The 21,030-nt window shown below is 37.5% G+C and overlaps 1 protein-coding gene across 3 annotated transcripts in view; it reads left to right on the top strand.

Moving 5' to 3' along the window:
* LOC103176992 (protein tyrosine phosphatase non-receptor type 12) overlaps nucleotides 1-21,030 on the top strand; it is a 71,043-nt gene that overhangs the window by 24,094 nt on the left and 25,919 nt on the right. For all 3 annotated transcript variants that reach the window (XM_007890904.2, XM_007890903.2, XM_007890905.2), the window contains exons 2-11: nucleotides 3,727-3,835; nucleotides 5,521-5,597; nucleotides 6,290-6,385; nucleotides 8,646-8,684; nucleotides 10,001-10,072; nucleotides 16,548-16,607; nucleotides 17,571-17,713; nucleotides 19,123-19,189; nucleotides 19,882-19,959; nucleotides 20,314-20,400. In XM_007890904.2, the coding sequence (XP_007889095.1) occupies nucleotides 3,727-3,835; nucleotides 5,521-5,597; nucleotides 6,290-6,385; nucleotides 8,646-8,684; nucleotides 10,001-10,072; nucleotides 16,548-16,607; nucleotides 17,571-17,713; nucleotides 19,123-19,189; nucleotides 19,882-19,959; nucleotides 20,314-20,400 (828 nt within the window). The remainder of the gene's footprint in view (nucleotides 1-3,726; nucleotides 3,836-5,520; nucleotides 5,598-6,289; nucleotides 6,386-8,645; nucleotides 8,685-10,000; nucleotides 10,073-16,547; nucleotides 16,608-17,570; nucleotides 17,714-19,122; nucleotides 19,190-19,881; nucleotides 19,960-20,313; nucleotides 20,401-21,030) is intronic.

Raw genomic sequence — 21,030 nt, 5'->3', positions numbered from 1 at the left:
CTAGGACCAAAACTGTATTCCTGTCTTTACCATTCAGCTAGTGCAATTTAGTGGAATAATTGAGTTGTCCCTCGTGTCTTCGCCAGTATTTCACCAAGCACTACAAGCAGCTGATTGTCAAACTTCTAAGTTAGCAATTCACTCAGTTGTTTGTGAAAGACTAACTCTGTGTTACCAGGGTTGGAGCAGGCATTTTCTTCAGCTCCCTGGTAACGGGGAGCTGACAACAGGAGTTTCCCTTGCATCATTTTTTTTAAAAAAAGAGCAGTGGTTTATGTTTGAATCTCACTGTACTCCATACACTATACTACTACTATACCACAGAAGTTTCTATCCTAGACTTATTTCCCTTTGAGCAACGTGAAATCTTTTGTCTGCTTCAGACTTTTGTAGGGAAAAACACTCCTGGTTTATGTGACTACTTCTTCCTCTTTCAGTTCTATTTAGATGAAGTCATTCTTGCAGAGGTCAATCTTGCAGAGGTCAGAATTGGATAATGCTGCGGTGGCTGGAATGTGTGTGATTTGGATAAAAGGACTGCAGTTTGACTGCAGTCTGAACAATCTACCAGTTCAGCGCTCTTAATTTAGTACCCTCACCCACTCACTGTAAACTCAGTTTGCCAACCTCCCCAATCCCAGCCATGCTCCACTGGCTCCCTGCCTGCCAGCACGTTAGTGTCTAAATTTTCACCTTCACCTGTAAATCCCTTCGTTTCCGAGCACCTCCCTATTTCTCTGTCCTTCTCCTACCTCACTCCTCAGCACACCTCCTCGGCTTGACTAACTCGAGATTATGAGCGCTCCTCACCCTCTTCACACCACTGTTGAAGGCCAAGCATTTAGATTTTATACCCTAATTTCTTGAATTCCCTTCCTCTGCTGTTCTGTCTCATCTCCTTTCTAAGTCTTTTAAAGTGTACCTCTTCACCCCCAAAAGTGTGATCACTCAATCCACGACTGTTTGTGGGACACCGCTGTACGCAATTGGCTGCCGTGTTTCACCCCACAAAATGCAGAGTCAATATAGTCTGTGAATCGCTTTATTGGGTCTCAATGACGTGATAAGGTGCTATATCAAATGCAAGGATTATTATTATGCATATGGTCATTTCTCCCTTATCTCTTGCTCAACCACCAACCAACCACCAACCCCACATTTGTAGAAAACAACAACTTGTATAGTGTCCTTCGTGTCAGGGCACTAGACTATCGGGGAACCTGGACCCCTTCCAAAATCGCATTTAAAAATTGTTCTGTGGGGTTATTAAGTGGTTAGAGCCGCAGCTTACTGGGGCTCACTGGTTTGAATCCTGATCTATCCTGACTTTGTTGATCTCAGCTTAGCCAGGTTTGCATGAGTAAAACTAAATTCACCAGCTGGGGTTTCTGCTCCCTGTTAAACCTACCCACTTCATTCACAAACACGACTTCAAAAGTTTGAGATAAAAGGAGAGTTTGGAGCTACTTCAAAGTACCTCTCCATCTTAAAGAAATAATTAAATGTCAATTTTCTTACCTTGCGCAAACATCATTAAACTGAAATTAGGACATTGATACTGTCTTGCAAGGAGGATTGATGATTAAAGGGCCATTTTACTTTTCCTACTGCTGTATTTTGGGCCATAGTGGATAAGCTGCATAAAGTGACTCCAGTGATCTGACAATTCAAGTTCTTGCTTTAATGGTGCTGGTTTTGATGCTGATCATTAGGTTAAAACTGTGCTGTAATGCACAAGCCAATAGCATACAGAAAGTTTGTGAATGAGGAAGAATATTATTTTAGTCCTTTATTTTGAATTTAGTTAAACCTCCATTTATAAAGCTTTCTCACTTACTTCCTCACCTTTTGGTTCTCTTTTTGATATGATGTGCCTTGAAGCTTTTGTGTATTTTAACTTTCTTGCGTTAACTTAGCTTCTCTACTGCCAACTTCAGTCAGTAACTGAGGGATGGTTTAGACTAGAGCAAGGCCCTTATGTATACAATGGAGCAGGAAGACTCTTGCCTTGGATAGCTCTTGGACTGAGGCAGACATTTTAAAGAAACAGCATCCCAGGCCAGGTTGTTTTATCCCCTTGGTTATGGAGTATTTGTATTTGGAAGTTGAACTGTAGAAGGCTATATTTATCGTACAGGTTTTGACATTCTGCATGTTGACTTGGACTTTATTGAAAATGGAGTTCTGTACTACAATCATGGGGTTTGAATAAATATGGAAGTGTGAGATACTTGAGAGTGAAGGCCATAGGCCAGTCTAATAAAGACAAAATTTGTAAATAAAGTAGGTTTAACTTAAAATCGCAAAAGTTTTGTACACTTGTTTTAATTGAAACACATTGGAAGTGCCCCAAAAATATACAATCAATTCACTTTACGGTGTATTCTGTGAAGCCCTTTGAGTTGTCTTGATGATGTGATAAGGTGGCATATCAAGTGCTAGGATTATTATAAATGGAGAGGGAAGAGAATAAAGAGCCCCTTTCACTTAATGTTGTAGTTTTTGCTTCTCCAAAATAAATAATAAATGAGTGAAATATAAAGGGAATGTAGTGGATCCTAATGAGACTCTGTACATCCCAATACCTGTGTGTTGTGCTGAAATTGTGCTTTCAATTTCCAAGATTGGAAACTCACTACTGTCGCTTCCCAGTGTTTCCATCCTGTTAATTTGGCGAACAACAGATTTTTTTTTCTCATGTTCAATCTGTTTCATTGCATAGAAACATAGGAATGTACCTCACCAGAAAACACCATTGAGGTCCATCTGGCTGGTCCCAAAGTGGGAAAAAAATCCAAATCATAATCTTTAATTTATTTCTTGGCCAAATACCTGTCAAGTTTCCTGTATGAATTTGATAAATAAGTCTCCGCCTTTTCCTTGGCAAGTCTGTGTCACGTATTCGTTACTCTGCGTGAAGTAATTAAATCTGAACTATGTGTTTACATTGCCTTTCCTGAGCTCAAGTCCTTATCCCCTTTGTCCTTTTTTGCCTGGTAAGTTTATCTATGCCCTTTAAGATCTTGAATACTGTACTTCAATAAGAAAAAAATCTTCAATCCACAACTGTTTGTGGGACGCTGCTGTGTGCAATTGGCTGCCGCATTTCGCCCACAAAATATGCAGTCAATTCATTTTACAGTATATTCTGTGAAGAGCTTTGAGATGTCTCGAAGATGCGCTCAGGTGTTATATCAAATTATTCATAACAAATTATGTTATTATAATAATCTCTTTTAGTTGTATTTTCCCCAATGTTTTAAACCTGTTCTCCATAAACCATGAATCCTGATCTTTCAAGAGAGCGATCAGTATCTGAGGTGTAGTTAAACCTCTGAGATGCCCCGTCTTGAATTGAGACCTGTTGGAGATTTGCACTATGACTGAGATCTTTCACCCAGTACTGGTACAATCTCAACCCAGTAATCTATATTACTGCCAAAAACATTCAAGTGGGAATGCATGCATTATGTGGGAATGTATGCCAGGAAATAACAGACTACGGTGAGGCATCATATTAAAATGTGCTAGAAACGTACAGTCATAGTATCTGGTAAACTTTAGCCTAAGAACTGCATGTTTCCCTTTTTGTTAAAATATAATTGGGAAAAACCGAGTCTCCTTAAAGAAGCTAGCTGAAAATTGTGCACATCTATCTGTATGCTGTGCTGGATCAATAAAATGTGCTCTTGAATCTTATTCAGATATTTTTAATTTTTTTTACAGCGACTCCGAAGACTTTCAACAAAATACAGAACCGAAAAGATCTATCCAACAAACACTGGAGAAAAGGAAGAAAATGTTAAGAAGAACAGATATAAGGATATCTTGCCATGTAAGGTTTTTGTTTCTTTTGTTACAGTTTTCTTTTGGAAATTATCATAAGATTGACTTCTGTTATTCAATATTCAGACCACGCAATGATCAAAAAACAAACAAATGTAACAATCATTAGTTATGAAGAGTCGGTGAAGAATTTATAACTGAATAGGGTGATCTCATTGGGAGTTTATTTGGGGGAAGAGTTTGGGTCACAGAGAAGATTTGAGGCTGAAACTATAGTTGATTTAAAGAGCAGGTTATAGTTCTGAAATACAGTACCTCGTTACATATACGTGCTTCAGTTTTGTTCAACTACTGGGAACTTTACAATGCAAGTCCATGCTCTCTTGCTGTGTTTCTTTCTTCTTCTTCCACTCCCCCTTCCTTTGGGGAAGCATCTGGTTGGTGGTGGCAGTCATTTACCCAACTGAAATCAGGAACTTATGTAGGGAAGTTGTACTGACATGTTGGTATCCTATCATTATTGTGCAGTGTGTGTGTGTGTATAATATATTATGTATATATAAACATGTATACACACACCACAGAGCTGAGGAAAAGTTTATAAACTTTTATTTGCTGATTTTCTTCACTCTGACTCCTGTGGGTACTGACTGATTCTGGTTCTATAGATGCAGGCATAACTGTGGTTCATCGCCCATATCCACATACTTCATGGGTCAGCCTGGGTGATGAGAAGCTGTTTGTGCAGCTCAGCCCAAGACTAGTTTAACCCAGTGTTCATTCACACACTTTCCAGCAGAGGTCACTGAATGGTGGTGACGAACAGGAACTCTGGCCTTTTTCCCCCCTAGGATCCAGTATTGAAATTGGATAAATTGTAGACCAGGAAATCAATCTGTAACCTTACAGTGATGCATCAGATGATCAGGCAAAGCCCACGAGACCCCCAAAGATTGATCACTGAACCCACGACTGTTTGTGGGACACTGCTGAGTGCAATTGGTTGCCCACAAAATATGCAGTCGATCCACTTTACAATATATTTTGAAGCGCTTTGAGGCGTCCGATGACGTGATAAGGTGCTATATTAAATGTTGTTATTATTATTCGTGTGAGGGAAGTTTTTTTATCTAGTAGTCTTGTAAATATGATACCAAAAGTGGTACTACTACACAATATGTGATCTGAATTCAACACAAGAATTTGTAGGTTAGACAATGTCGTATGAATTTTACTCTATTCAATTACCGGTTGTTACAGATGCAGCAGTAATAAGAATTTGTATCTTGGTCTTTGTGTTAGCCAAATTCAGTTTGGGAAAAAGAGTAGGAAAAAAACAGGGTTTCTGCTCCTGATCAGCATCCAGTGATTTCCTTTGATAAATACAGAAGGGTGTTGCTTCATTGCAATGTTATTTCCTCTCCATTTCTCCCACCCTCTCAATTAATTTGCTTTTACTAATTGGTTTTGGCATGACATTTTGTTGTTGTAACATTTCAATGGGGCTTTCTGATACTTAAATTTGAGTCCAAAATTTGAATCCAATAAATTCTCAAATTCGGCTTTTAAGCACCCTTTCAGATTGTCAAAAGAGCTCATACGTTGGTGAGATTGGCTACTTAGCCCCTATGGTTTTTGTAATAATGAAATCAGATCATAGAATAAAAAGTATTAAACTGTTTTTAATGATTGTTAAACTGTTATTTCTTTCCGTTTCCCTTTACCAACCTATAGTTGACCACAGCAGAGTGAAGCTTGCGTTGAAAACATCACAGGTGGATTCGGATTATATCAATGCAAATTTTATCAAGGTACTTTCCTGCACATATTTTACTTGTCACTTAATCTGGAGGGAACAGGCTATTGTTACATAAAGAGATTCATATCAATATTTCAAAAGGTTTTATCGTTTGTATCAACGAATTCAAGTAAAATGCAGTTTCTAGTTTAGATACTAGAAATTGGAAGGTGTCTAGATATTTTAATCTAGAATGATGCTGATAATATGAAGCCCTCATCGTGACATTTATTGGATGCTGTTGCACTGCGCTTATTTGAAAAATCATAAATGTTTTGCTGTAGATTTTATGTTGCATGAACTCCTTCACAATCGCTAATCCATTTGAACTTCATTAACTAACTTCAAAGTAATTTTTTTGAATGTAAGAGCTCTGAATAGTTCCATACTGCATCCTTTGAAATGGTGTGTGCCACAGGGTGTCTTGCGGTTATGTTAACTTGTGATGGTTAGCCTACAAAGTTTACACGTTTATTTGCTGTGGTAGTTTGCCAAAATCATGTGCTTGTTCTCATTAAAAACCCTCACCATGTAGTGAATAATAGAATTCAGTGAACATTGAATCTGTTTTGTGTTTTAGTTGAATATTAGTCATGTTAACATATCATCGTATAATTTGTGGGTATTTTTAAACATTTATTTCATTGCAGTACTGAAAGTAAAAAAAAATACCAAATGTAATTAATATCTTTTCTCCCTTTTCAGGGAGTGTATGGGCCAAACTCCTACATTGCTACCCAGGGACCACTAGCAAACACTGTATTAGATTTTTGGAGGATGATCTGGGAGTACAATGTTGCAGTAAGTCTCTTTTTCTTGGCCGATTCAGTGACTTTTGGTTTAAAATGTTAAATCCTTTTCCAGAGGAGCTCCAGAAAATCGGTGTGAAAAGTAACAATGGTTTTGCAGGCAATACGAAGTGCCAAATGGCTTGGATTTGAGCAGGAAACAAGAATTAATATAATATTTTCACCAGCTCACATCATGTTAGCGGTTTGCTTAAACCAATTGAGGGATTTTAACGTACTTTTCCTTCATATTTTATGGAGTCCTGTAGCTCAGTGGTTAGAGCACTCGCTTTGCAAGCGAGAGACCTGAGTTCAATTCCAGGCAGAGGGCGAAACCTTTGGCAAGTTTCCTTACTCCACACACCTAATAATAATCCCTCCAAAAACAATAATAAATTGGTCATTTTCAATCCACGACTGTTTGTGGGACATTGCTGTGCGCAATTGGCTGCCGCGTTTGCCCACAAATATACAGTCAATTCACTTTACAGTGTGTTCTGTAAAGCGCTTTGGGATGTCCTCCAGACGTGAAAAGTGCTATATCAAATGCAAGGATTATTATATTATTTCCACGAAGCTTGAATGCTTGTAGTGTGTTCATTTACTGCATCAGTTATAGCATTTGTCTAGTTTCTATTGGATTTAATCTCGATTGCTGCAGTGTATCTGTTGTGTATGCCGTGCTAATTGCATGTTTACAGCTGATTGTATGTACAATACAAAGGCCACCTGATGGCAAAATATTTCCATCCGGGAGTCGTAGCGAATTTGTGCTTTTGATTAACTTTATGTGTTGAACATTTGTAGATGGAAAGCTATTATCTCTCCATTTAACTCCTGTTATGAGAGTGGCTCTGCAGTTGCTATACTATATTGGCACATTAGTGCTGAACACAAAGCTGTTAATCTGTTTACAATGGAATCCTGACAAATGCACAACTAATTTGTTGAGACATTTTATCTTAGACTAGAATTTCTATGTAATGGAAGTAGTTAGAAATCACGTGTTGGAATTCTCTCGGGGAATCCTTTTACAGACTCTTCATGATTTTTTTAATTAAAAAAATTATGTAAAATAGAAGTGAATTAAAAATTGTTGCACCAGCAATTTAGCTAAAGCTGGCTATTATAACTACGAGTGAAACATTTTGTTCTTTTAAAAAAAACATTGTCAGTGGATTTGCTTTTAATAACATTGATTCAACTTGGGCTGCCCTGCAGTCTCATTTGTGGGTTATTGATCTGTACAGACTTGAAAGATCTTAGATTTGATCATGGTCTAGGATACATTAAGAACCACAAATTGCATTTATGTAGTGCCTTTCACTCAGTTAGGGCGTTGATTCATGCATCACAATTGACTTTGCATCCTTCAATATTGTTCCAAGTTTTCCTTTATCTTTTATGAAGACTTTAATCAGAATAGGACCATCTACTTTTGTAGACCATTCAGTCTAGATACCCACTACTTTGTGCAGGATAAAGTATTATCCTGATCTGCAGTCCTATTTGAAATATAATAATTTTAAACCGGTTGCTATGTCAAATAACACACTTATTAAAATCTATCCTGCATTTACGACTTTAAGCCATTCTTTTCCTTCCACCCTGACTTTTTTAATGAAAGCAAGTACGTAACATGGAGCTCATAAATCCTGGAATCATCCATGTTGGTCTTCTTTACTAGCCCTTCCAATGACCTCTGAGGGTAGGGTTCCTATAAATCCACTTAGTATTGTGCCTCACCAATGTCTGTATAAGGTTACAATAACTTCTTTCAACTTGTACTAATATGATCTCTAGAAGAGATTAGGTTTGATGGTTTCAGAATGACAACAAATCTAGAATGAATTATTAATAATCACACCTAAATCCTTTATCTTTCTCCATCTCAGCTAATAGATGCTTAATTTGGTCAAGTGCATTGCCTTCTGTTGCTCTGTATTGAAATCTCATCTGCCTCTCTTAGGCCATAAACATAAATTTGTTTTCATTTCTGGTATTACAGATGGTGGTAGTATGATGTATTACAGCCTTGAGATTTAAAAGGAAGGGATTAATCCGATATTAATACGCTTCTGTCTTTTTCCACAAAACCCATGGATTATTTAACTATTTCTTGTATTAGAAAGATGCTGGGAATCCATTGTGTAATATTTAGAAATTATTGTGTATTTTGCTTGAATTAATAGATGTGTATAGCAGTATTTTGTACCTGAATTGAAGAAAAATCCATTATGTTTTGAACTAGTTCCACCTTTTCTTGTTTGCAGATAATTGTTGTGGCGTGCCGTGAGTTTGAAATGGGGAGGGTGAGTTTTCTTATTTATTCATATTCTAACTGCTGCATTTTATTTTTCAGTGCAAATATAAATGCCGAGTTCATCATACAACTTTTTTTTGTACAGATTCCTGGTGCATGCAAACATCCTAAATCAATTGCATCACCCGTGATACAGTTTTGTTAGTTTTTATGCTATGAAATAATTTGTTCTCTGTGCCTGTGTTCTGTTTCCCAGGCACCAACATACAGTGCTATTCCTTATCCCTCTCGCCCTTCAGTCAGAGGAAGCAAAAAAAATCCTGTTAAAGCTCCTGTCCCAGAGTGGTTAATGGGCTCTGCGTTTTGTTTCGCTTCCTCTTCCTGAACATCAGAAAAGGAGAAGGAAGTAGCATTGAAGCTGTGATGCTGGGGAGTGAAGCAGAAGCACATTGTAAGTGGGAATGGTAGATATGCCTTACTTGCATACAAAGTGAAACTGCTTACAGCATGTTTGCTTGGCATTTTGAACGAGCATACAAATATTGCGTGGGCACATTTGTGGCTGAAGACTCTTCTTGTTGCATTTTCATTATCAAATATGATTTGCTGCACAAGTTAGTGCCGGTATGATTTTTTTTGGTGTACTTTGATTGTGAAGAAAATTATAGTGCGTAGGTGAAACTTTTTAAGGTCCAAAAATCTTTGAGAGATGAACTTGTAGCCCCTCTGATTGCACAACTGGTAAAGTCACAGCCAATGGGAGCGAGAGACCTGGCCAAGGCTTGAATCATCGAGGTGCTTGATCCAATGACTGCCAGTATAGATGCCCATATTATAGAATCATAGAAGTATACAGCACAGAAGGAGGCCATTCGGCCCATCATGTCTGTGCCGGCTCTTTGAAAAGATCTGTTCAATCCCACTTCCCCCGCTCGCTTCCCCACAGCCCTGCAACCTTGTCCTTCCCAAATAATTATCTAAGTTTAGCAGCAACAACGTATTGTATGGTTAGCATCAACAATGTTGAGTTACACGTGCCAAAGAAATCACTCCAGTTTGCTATCTGGTTTGCTTAAAATGTGAGTGTGAAGTTTGAGTGAGTCAGGATTGTGCTTACCTCATTGTTTGATATCCACATGACAGTATGCTCTCTCATGAACACTGGGCAATTGGGTGGATGGTGCCACCGCATGTCTGGCACCCACAAAGCTATGTTGCAGAACACGTTGGTGCCGTCAGGAGGGGAGGGGGAGAAAACTAAAGAGGGCTGGGGGGGGGGGGGGGGGGTGAACATAAATTTTCTTAACCCTCTCATGTCCGTATGTCATGGATTGAAGTTAAGTTACTTTCAATGTTTCTTCATAGAAAAAATGTGAGCGCTACTGGCCCATACATGGGGATGGTCCTCTTCGACTTGGAGAATTTCTAGTTACGTGTGTAAGTACTTCGACTTCAGTGTTTTTTTAAGGATTTTTGGGAGAAGTTTATCATTTTCTGTACGGGGAAGACTGGCAAGTCGTCTTTCACAATTCAGGTGAAAATTAATCGCTTGCAGAAGTTCAGTTAAATATGTACTGCTTTATAGAAGGTAATTGATGTGTGTGTATATATGGCTAGAGATTTTCTATTTACTGATACACTACACTATTAAATTAGCATTTCTTGGAGGAGGCTAGTATGATGTTCAATGGATATTTATGCAAGAAACTGTCACAATGACATTCTTGACATTTAGCAAAACAGAGTGGCATTTTGAGTAGTTCAGTTGCTGGTTTTCAAGTATAGGTTAGTGATGTTTTTTCTGTCTTCATATTCATTGGCTCCTACTTATAAGAATAATAATCCTTGCATTTGATATAGCATCTTATCACATCGTTGAGAAATCTCAAAGCACTTCACAGAATATACTGTAAAGTGCAGTGACTGTATTTGGTGGGTGAAATGCGGCAGCCAATTGTGCACAGCAGTGTCCCACAAACAGTTGTGGATTGAGTGATATTATATTATTTGGAGGAATTGTAACCCCTGGAAAGCGATCCACTAATTAACTAACGACTGGGTTCCTACTTTCTGCTAGGTAAACAGATGTGTGTGGAGTAAGATGTATATAAGGTTTCGCGCCCGCCTGGGAATCCTAACCCAGGTCCTCGCACTTGCGGGGCAGTGCTCTTAACCACTACACTACAGGATTCCATTTATGGTTTTTGAGTCGCCTTCTTGTTTTGACTCAATGCATCCTTGTAAAATTTTATATATTGATAGATTCAAGCTCTGAAATTTCCATTTTTCCTGATGTATGGAAATTTATGAATGCATGTTTGGCCGGTGTTTATATTGATAACTCTTATTAACTATAGCTTTTAATATATATGTATAAAAAGACCCATCAATCCATCAGTGAATGGAATGTCAGGTTTGTTAGTGATCCAGAAGTGGAGTGGGGAGGGGGATTTATCATGGATATCTCTTAAAGGTAATCTGATATTTGTACTGAACTATAAAGCAATGAAATTGAATTCTTTTCTTGTATGAGGTTCAAGTCCTGCAAAACAGCAGCTGTGACTGTATATCAGTAGTCTGATGCATCATTTGTTTTGTGTGCCAGATAATAGAACCATAAAACAAAAAAGCTGAAACCTGAGGCATCTATTATGGCGTGGAATTTATTGTTGTGAAATTACCTTGGACTGTGGATCACACTGTTCACATTTCCATTATTAGGATTATGTAGCAAAAGATTCCATGTCCTTAATTGATTTTGGCATCCTGTGTCAGCAGTCTACTATACAAATGCTAACTACTCCTGAAATACTTGAAGTTAACAAGCATTCAGTGTAATTCAATTGGGCAGTCACACAGTGGTAGCTGACTTCATTCTACTCGTCTAATAAGTAATTATGTCATTCTTCAGTTTTGATAAGTAAATATTCACCAGGCCCATTAGGCTTTAAAATATAGTTTAATGTTGTTTGTTTCTCTACTGTATTCTTTATACCTGTATGAGTGAATGCTGGAGGATACTTATTTCCAGTGCTTTATGTTTTCAGTGTTAGAGGTCTTCCACTCTTGTCATTGAAAGAGGTTATCTTAAATACTGGTGATTCTTTTCTATCTTTTGATTTATAGTCAAGTCCAGTGACTGTATTTGTATGTGAACCAATTTGCAAACAGCAATGTCCCACAAACGGCCATAAAGTGAAAGATCCAATTTTATCTGGAGGATTTTTGATCAAAACACTGGGTACAATTCCCTTTTGCTTTTCAAATTATGCCATGAGATCTTTAATGTCCTCCTAAACAGGCAGGTGGCACTTCGGCTTAACGTTTCATCCATAACAAAGGTCGGCCAGCACTGTATTTTGTCAGCCTCGACTGAGTTCCAAGTCCTGCAAGTCTGATAGGGCTTGAACCTACAGCCATCTGACTCGGTGAAGAATGCTGCCAACCGAGCCAGACTGACCCCTAAATAGATATCTTGTCACACACTGCATAATTAATTGTGCAGTCATCTTGAATGAACCTGTTATATAGAGCTGTTTGGAGTAAGATGCTCCTAGAAAAGATTATTAAACATGAGTACAATGCACAACTTGCACTTATATAGTGCCCTCCACCAGGGTCTCAGTGCTTAATACTGTATACAGAGCAAGTATACTGTATCATGTATACTGTATACTGTATTTAATTTGGAAGTCATTAAGAAATTATTTAATTAGTTTTCATTTATTAACTTTGGAGATACCACTTGATGTAAGATTGATAATATCTCAAAACAAATTTTGACTAATCTGCAAGTGCAGTACTTGACTTTCACGAACACCCTAATAACTTGAAATACAGCATCCATTAGTGTCTGCATTTATCAGCTTCCAAACTTTAGTGCAGAATTGGAGATGAAGGATGAAAACATAGGGTAATAATAATTTGGCAGTTTGTGGGACATTGCTGTGCGCAATTGACTGCTGAGGTTCGCCCACAAAATATACAGTCAATCTCCTTTACAGTATATCCTGTGGAGCGCTTTGAGACATCTCAGTGACGTGATAAGGCGCAAAGATTATTGTTAAAAAGAATAGGATATAAACAAAGTCGTTTCAAGAACTGAGTGAAGACATTAACAGTTCTAAGTGTCCAAATTAGTGCAGTTAATATGAAGGACTAGAAAATATCGGGGTGTTAATGAACATCTGGACAGACTTCACTTGTGCAACTTTAACATCTGCTTTTGTTTGCTCTTGTTGATCACAAGTGGGAGGCCTTGGTTTCCTTCTTGTAATAGCCGAGGGAAATTTTGTACCATGCAGGAAGTCTAAATTAAGTATTCATGTAAGAGACTTGTAACAGTCTTTGAAACCCAAGGGCCATGTGACTGGGGAGGAGGGGAAGGAAAATGACAATTTTTTTCATAAATTTGGACTTTCTCCTTCAGATTTTTGTCTCCACTAAAGGCTATATAAACTGTTCAACTGGTGAAAGGGATTGAGCAGCGTTGGAAAGTTTAACTAAGCACTATCTTTATTGTCTAGAGGACTTAATAATGTAGGAAGCCATGCAATAGTTTAAGCATATACCTGATTTTTTGAAAGGATATCCTATTGTGGAAATGTTGTTAATCTAGTATTTGTTTTGGTAGATTTAGTATGATTGCTTTAATGATTAAACAATTGTTTCTGTGTAAACCTCACCTGTTTTTCTGAAGTATGTGAGACCCAATGTACAATAGATTCCCCATTTTTGATCCAGTGGATCCAAGTGTCCATTTTAATAGAATTTGAGGCCTTGAGCTTGTGGCTTTTATGGCTTTAGTTGACTGGGCCGATCAGCATTACTTTTTTGTGAACTCAAATGCTCAAGGAAGTAAATATTTATGGATGTGAAAAGCCTTGATTTTGGGCTGATTAGTTTCTTCATGGGGGACCTTATTATAATGATAATAATAATAATAATCCTTGCATTTGATATAGCGCCTTATCACATCTGCAAGACATCTCAAAACGCTTCACAGAATATACTGTGAATATACTATAAAGCGAATTGACTATATTTTGTGTCCGAAACGCGGCAGCCAATTGCGCATAGCAGTGTCCCATAAATAGTTGTAGATTGAGTGATCAAATTATTATTTTTTTAAGGTATTATTACCCAAGGAAAAGCGATCTGCCAATCGTCTTACAACCGGGTTCCTACTCACTGCTAGATAAACAGAGGCATGTGGAGTAAGGAAAGTTGCCTAATATTTTGCCCTGCCTGGGAATCAAACCCAGGTCTCTCCCTTGCGAGGCAAGTGCTCCAACCACTAAGCTACAGGACTCCACCTTACTTCCCATTTTCATTTGAATATCTGGAAATCTATAATGTAGTATTTAAATTGGAGGATGGTTAAAAGAAATAATTTGAAGGCTGCTGTTACATTGCCAAATACATACAGTCAATGTTGCCCCACATCCATTCCCAATGGAACTCTGGTATTTTGAATAAAATTATTGTTTTGAAACAGCCAAAATCCCTGGCATGTTGGCATAAGAATGAATATAACTGTGACGCTTTTCAAGCTTTGGCCTAAACTACTGGGAGTGGAAATAGAGGTGGTCACATTTGCAACCGTAAATCGGCCTCACTTGTGATTAGGTGTCGTAATAGGCCAGGGAGAGGCATTCATTTTGAATCATGCGAAGATCTGGTTAATTGTCATTTGGACAGCATGGGGAGCTGTCTGGGGTGAGAGTTTTCTACAATAGACTTGCTGTTGCATTGCCTTATGGCAGTTAAATTTGGAAAAATATTTTTGGTCTGGATGAATATTCTCTGAATCCAATACCATGAATAATTCATCTCGATATGAAGATGCAGTATCCTTCCAGCTAAATTTTAAACTTTGTTAAATTGGCAGATGTGAACTTGGAACTACATGCCCTCTGGTGTTTTCATGTAAATGGGTGCTTTCAGATCCCAGTTCTTTTTTCCTCTCTCGCCGGTAACAGATTGGGAGAGTGCTCAGAGAATGAAGTGCGCTGAAATGAATGTGGACCTGTGTGTTGAAGCTCAAGATATCTGTGATGGGAATGGAACTTTTCAAATTTGTTGTATAAGCCCACATGTTAGATTTAGCATGTCTCTACCTACGCCCTACCCACCTTTGGAACAACTCCTTAATCTACACCACTTCTGTTTCTTATATTAGCTTCCTTGGGAACAGCACACGTGTCTTTTTTTTGCTAGTAATGACTGAATCACAGAAAATTTTACATTGTATTACATTACACCATCCAATAGAAATTCAACTCAATTTATCCCCCTAGCTCGTTTCACTTTAATTCCTTATAACAATAATCCTTGCAATTGATAGAGCATCTTATCACGTCTATCAGATGTCTCCAAGTGCTTCACAGATTATACTGTAAAGTGAATTGACTATATTTTGTGGGCAAAACGCAGCAGCCAATTGAGCACCACAGTGTTTCACAAACAGTTGTGGATTAAGTAACTAAATTATTTTTATTTTTTTGATGGGATTATTACCTTTGTAAAACCAATCTGCCAATCGATTAACAACCGGGTTCCTACTTACTGCTAAGCAAACAGAGGCGTGTGGAGTAAGGAAACTTGCCCAACGTTTCCCCCTGCCCAGGAATCGAACCCTTGCGAGGCGAATGCTCTAATCACGAAGCTATAGGACTCCATAATTCCTTAAACTCATTTGAGAAGAAACTTTTACTCCATTGATCTGAAGTGAACTTGAATTCAGGTCTGGAGTTGAAAAGATCGTTTCAACCCCTGTTCTTGTATTATCCAGTTCTTGAAATGTTTCGTTTTAGGAAACAGACTTGTTGAAAAATATTTGGTTGTCATTAATATCTGTGTGGAATATCTTAGTGGTTATTTTCTATGGAGTAGCAAGAGTCTTTTCAGTAGATCTGTTAAAACACAAGCATGTTTATCCCTGATGTAGCTGCAATTTTGTTTTTAAAAAAAGCTTCCTTTTCCTATCTTCTACCTCCTTACCTAGAGTATGATGAATATTCTTTGGATCTAAGGTTCCCAATACTTTCTACTATGTTGGTAAACTAAACCATACAGAATTAATTGCTTTCAACATTTCCCATTATTGTAGCATGTGACTACCAGGATGGTAGAAGGCAGACGAGGTGGACCTTGGTCTTTTCTTGTCTGGCAATTTCAATGTTCCTATTCTAATCAAATCTGTAAGTAGTTTTAAGAGACTGCTGTATTGAAGAAAAATCTAACTCTTAAATTAGAAACAGTTAGTTAGTTCTTTTAAAAAAAACATCATTGATGGTTGCATTACATGTCAAGACATTCAATGGCAACAACAAATTATATTTGTACAGCGCCGTTCGCATCTTGAGGATGTCCCAAAGTGCTGAAATTCCATTCATGTAAATCTTTCCAAGAAAAAAGGATTCACAGGAAAAAAATAACTGAACACTTGAATCTTTTTCCCCTCCTTTCTTGAAGCTGTTTGACTCCTTTTCCCCCCCTTCAGCTGGTGTAAGCTTCCTCAGGCACTGTGCACCTTCTGAAATCCTGCCCAAGTAACCATTAACGTGTGAGCCCTGACAGTTAGTTTTAGCAGCATAATTGAACTGTTGCTGAATTTTATCGTTTTATCATTTACCTTCCAGCAAGGTCTCTGGAAGCCTCTACCTAGCAATGAGGCCAATTGTAATGGTGTCTGATACTAGGTAACCTCACCAAGCAGGAATGAACTGTTCCAATAACCTTCCAATCTGTATAAACATGGTAGTTATCCGGCAGTACCTTTGCCCAATAGACCTTTTGTAGTGCTGCTAACACTTTACTTTTCATCATCTTTTGCAGTCATAGTTTGGTGCTGTTGGGAATGTTGCAGGTGTACTGTGCTCACCAGTGATATCCTTTTTCCTCTCTCCAGGAAGCTGAACAAGCTAGGAACGACTATTTTATAAGAACTCTATTAGTGGAATTCCAGAATGTGAGTATTTTTAATGCAAATGTAGTGTTTTAAAGATTAATTTTCCTGATGAAACTTACTTTTCCACATGTTCACGTCGTATAACTTTAGTGAAATGTCGATAAGTGTTCACCCGACGAATTCACGCCAAGTTGCTTAAAAATGGCTTTTTAGTTCCTTGTGTCATGATGATTCAACTTTTTAAACTATAACTCAATTAAAAATGAAGTCACAAAGAAGGTGGTGCTTCTTCACTTTGCGTAATGAATACTGTGGCCATATTTATTACTTGAATTAGAAATTCTAATTTCTGTTGCAGGGAATAGAACATTTTCTCATTTTTATTTCACAATATCGGTATTGAGTATTCCCAGACCTGATTCAGTATATCTTATTTTGCTTAAGCGTGTTCTTTAATCCCAGCCTCACTAGTGTATCCCTTCTGTGCTTGTTTTCATTATCATTCATTGTTTTGACCAATCTCATAATAATAATAAAAAATAATCCTTGCATTTGGTATATAGTGCCTTTTATATCAGGTGTCCCAAAGCACTGCACAAGATTTACTCTAAAGTGTAGTGACTGTGTTTTGTGGGCAAAAATCTGAATGAAACGGCCAGCTTGTGTTAGATTGTTGACAGTTTTGTGCTTCTTGTTTAGTTTTTCATTCATTTTCTTTCCCCACCCCCCCATTCCCGCTTCTATTTTGTACAACTACTGTCACTAGTAAGAGTTAGGTAATTCAGGCTGTGGTGTTTGCTGATCTGTGATCCAACAGCAGCAGATTTAATTGTATCCTCGTCTTTCCCTCTTCCCCACTGACAGCTATATCATGCATTTATGCTTACTCTCTTGTTGTTAGTACTAAATTGAATGTTAGAAAAATGTAAAGTCAGATGTGCACTGGAATTAATTCTTCATTTGTTAATCTTTGCTGTTGATAAATTGGAGAGAATTAAACAATTGTATCTTTCCTATACATAGGAATCTCGTAGACTATATCAGTTTCATTACATAAACTGGCCTGACCATGATGTTCCATCTTCATTTGATTCCATCTTGGATATGATCAGTTTGATGCGAGAATATCAAGATCATGAGAAGGTGCCTATTTGTATCCACTGCAGGTATGGAAGATAATAATAATAATAATAATAATCTTTGCATTTGATACAGTGCTGTATTATATCAGAAGGACACTTCAAAGCACTTCACAGTTTTTGTTGTGTATTTGTAGGCAAACACGGCAGCACAATTGCGCACAGCAATGTCCTACAAAGAGTCATGAAACAAATGACCAATTTTGTTTGGGGGATTATTGGCTACGACACCATGAGAACCTCCCTTCTCTTTTCCAATAGTGCCAAGGGATCTTTAACGTCCACCTGAACAGGCAGTAACCTTGCATCACATTGTGTGTAACAGTAACAAACAGTAGTAGGCCATTCAGACTGTGATACCGATTTCACCATTTTATTAGATCTTTGATAGATCTTGGAATTCCATTGCCGCCTGCATCAAAAATTGATTAATTGGTGACTTGAGCATGGAGTGGGTTTAGGAGGTTCTGTTGTCAATGCAGAGGAAAAACATTTTAATCACAGAAACAGTTTCTTTGCTGAATATCATGCAAAGAGTCAATCCGGACGGTGCTAAAAATGGTCTTTTGGCAATACACTGTATATACTGTACCAGGAGACCAAACCAAGCTTCTCTCAGCTGCTATATACAGGGGTTTGTTAACCATTCCTAATGCAAGCCAGGAAACTGGGGAGCCTGGGTGCCTGAATGTCAGCATGCAAGAACAAGGAAGACTTCCATAGCTTAAATTTGCAACTGAAACTAATACTTATACAGTATTTTGATTCCCAACGGATAGTATTGTGAAAGGATCAGATCAAATAGCCAAAGGGACTATATCATCTGAGCTAATCCGGAGAACTGCTTCCTGAGGCCATTTTTAACTTCATATGAAAAATGCTGGTCGGTAGAGGAGTCGACTTTGTTTTAAATCTTGGAATTTTTTTGGGGGGGAAATGTTCATTTCTTTAGCAGGTAACCTGTGTTTCAGGAAAGTCAACATTGACTTCTTGCTTCAATATGCCACTATCACAACTGGCCGGTGAAGAACAGGATATCACTAGATTTAAATGAGACCAATTTAATAAAAAAAATATAACTAATAAATCACAAAGCCCATAGGTAGATCATTTAGATTTATGGCTTTAAATCCAGCTCCTGTTATGCAGTGGTCTTCAAATAGATTCTGGTTTGAAACTACCATAACTTATCCTGTGAGAGAAGAGTCTTGATTTTTAATCTTTTCATTCTGCTCGATTCAGAAGTGATCAATTTTCCTGTTAAATTTTATTTGTGGTTTCATTTTATCTATGTTCTTTTACCTGCAAGCACAAAGTGCAGAGCAAATGCCTCCTGATTTTACTGGTACAGAACCATATGAATCTTATGCAGTCATTAAAGACAATATACATAAGATATGAGAAGAATTCCCTAAATATATTTTCTTTTTCCATAGTGCTGGATGTGGAAGAACTGGAGCCATATGTGCAATTGATTATACTTGGAATTTACTAAAAGCTGGGGTGAGTTATTAATTCATGACCAAATGGATGTCCAAATGCATCTCACTAGATTGCTAGCCTAGATATGTGAAAAATTGCTCAGCCTTGTGGAGGATGTAATCCTGTTGCAGTATTTACTGTTCTCCTGGAATAAATATTGATAGCAGCCATTTGAATCTTTTCTGCAAACATTCTTTAAATGTTGACATCTGATCCTCATTGATCATCATGTTAAGTGAAGCAGTGTTATTCATTGGAAAGAGACTGGGCTCCTTTCCTTTGGAGAAATCAAATAACCTGTTCCTTAGAAGACATGTATTGATTTTTTCAAAAGGGGGACTGGTTGTCTTTCTCTGCCCCATCCATCTTGTAGTTTGTGTTTTAAGGCTCAAATAACAGATACAACAACAACAAAGTTTCATTTGTATAGTGCCTTTCACGTCGGGAGGACGTCCCAAGGTGCTGAGCAGTCAGAAAAATATTGGCTTTATATATGGTCCACTTGAACTATATAACGAAGTAAAGCAGGTCAGATGTTTTAAACCTTTTGAGAAAAAAACTGCCTGAATGAATTGGTTGCACGTATGTATGCAACACACACGCCATTGAAGAAATATGAATGGAGTTCCGTTGTCTTGGTTTTATTAAAGGAAACCACACATCTGAAGACTGCAGTTCACTGGGACTTATAGGCACTAATGTTTATCTTCCAGAAAATTCCTGAAGAATTCAGTGTTTACAGTTTGATCCAGGAAATGAGAACACAAAGGCACTCTGCAGTACAGACAAAGGTATGTTCACCCGTGTGGCAGATTTTATTCAGTAAATGATATCTGAAGTTCAGTCTGCACTCGTTATAACATGCCCTAGTGTAACAGTGGTCCATTGATAGCATGGTGACACCCTATTGCAGCTTTTTCTTAGCATTAAAAGTTTTCAACTATTTTTCACCCTTAAGAGTATGTTTTTCACACGTAAGAGTACATGATTTGATGATGTGATTCAGACCAAAAATGCTGCAGTAGAAGCGGTGCAAGTTGATAGCATGAATGTGTAATTTTAAATTGAAGTTTGAAATTGACCAAATCATCTGTCAGATCTAATTTCAGTGTCAAAGTTTTAAATACAAATTTTTTTACCTTCAGGAACAATATGAGCTGGTTCACCGTGCAATAGCTCAACTATTCGAAAAGGAACTACAGAGGTGTCAATGCACTGAAAGTCCCAACACAGTGAGTGATGTTTGTTTTGGATATTTCACTTTGTAGAAAATCATATCAAACGGCACAGTATTCTTTCACTCAAATGCTCCATAGAACTTTTATAAGTAAAGAAAAATCATATTGAAAACTTGTGAATTATATCTTGCATTTGATAACTGGTTTAATATTGTTACGGTTGTAAGAATTGGACATCCTCTTGACGTGAAGGTGCTTTGTAAATTTGCATTGTAATTGTGGTTCTAACAGAGTCTTACGTGTGAAAGTAACTTCTTAGATGATTTAATACTTGTATAAATTACAACTTGTACTTGCATAGCAGATTTTACATGGCTAAAATTTATGACCATCATTATCTAACGTCACTTATATTCCACTCTTTAAATGGTTTCTCATTTCTGGTAGGTAAAATTCATGCAATAGGTTCTGATGCTGCTTTTTTCATTGGAAAAAAATGAATGTGTGGGGCCCGTTTCTGTTTCCTCATTTTCAGTGAAACAGTCTTTTCTAGCATTTGTAAGTTTTGAAATTGTTTTAAAGAAAACAAAGAATAATTAAATATATGATAGAAATAATTCAGTGATACGAAATTCAGCAGTTTTCTCATGTTCCTTTTGGAATAGAAACTTTTCTCCACAAGAC

The sequence above is a fragment of the Callorhinchus milii genome, unplaced genomic scaffold (genome assembly GCF_018977255.1).
Source record: "Callorhinchus milii isolate IMCB2004 unplaced genomic scaffold, IMCB_Cmil_1.0 Scaffold5, whole genome shotgun sequence".
Classification (NCBI taxonomy): domain Eukaryota; kingdom Metazoa; phylum Chordata; class Chondrichthyes; order Chimaeriformes; family Callorhinchidae; genus Callorhinchus; species Callorhinchus milii.
The sequence above is the reverse complement of the archived record's forward strand: the minus strand, read 5'-3'. Positions and strand labels throughout refer to the sequence as shown.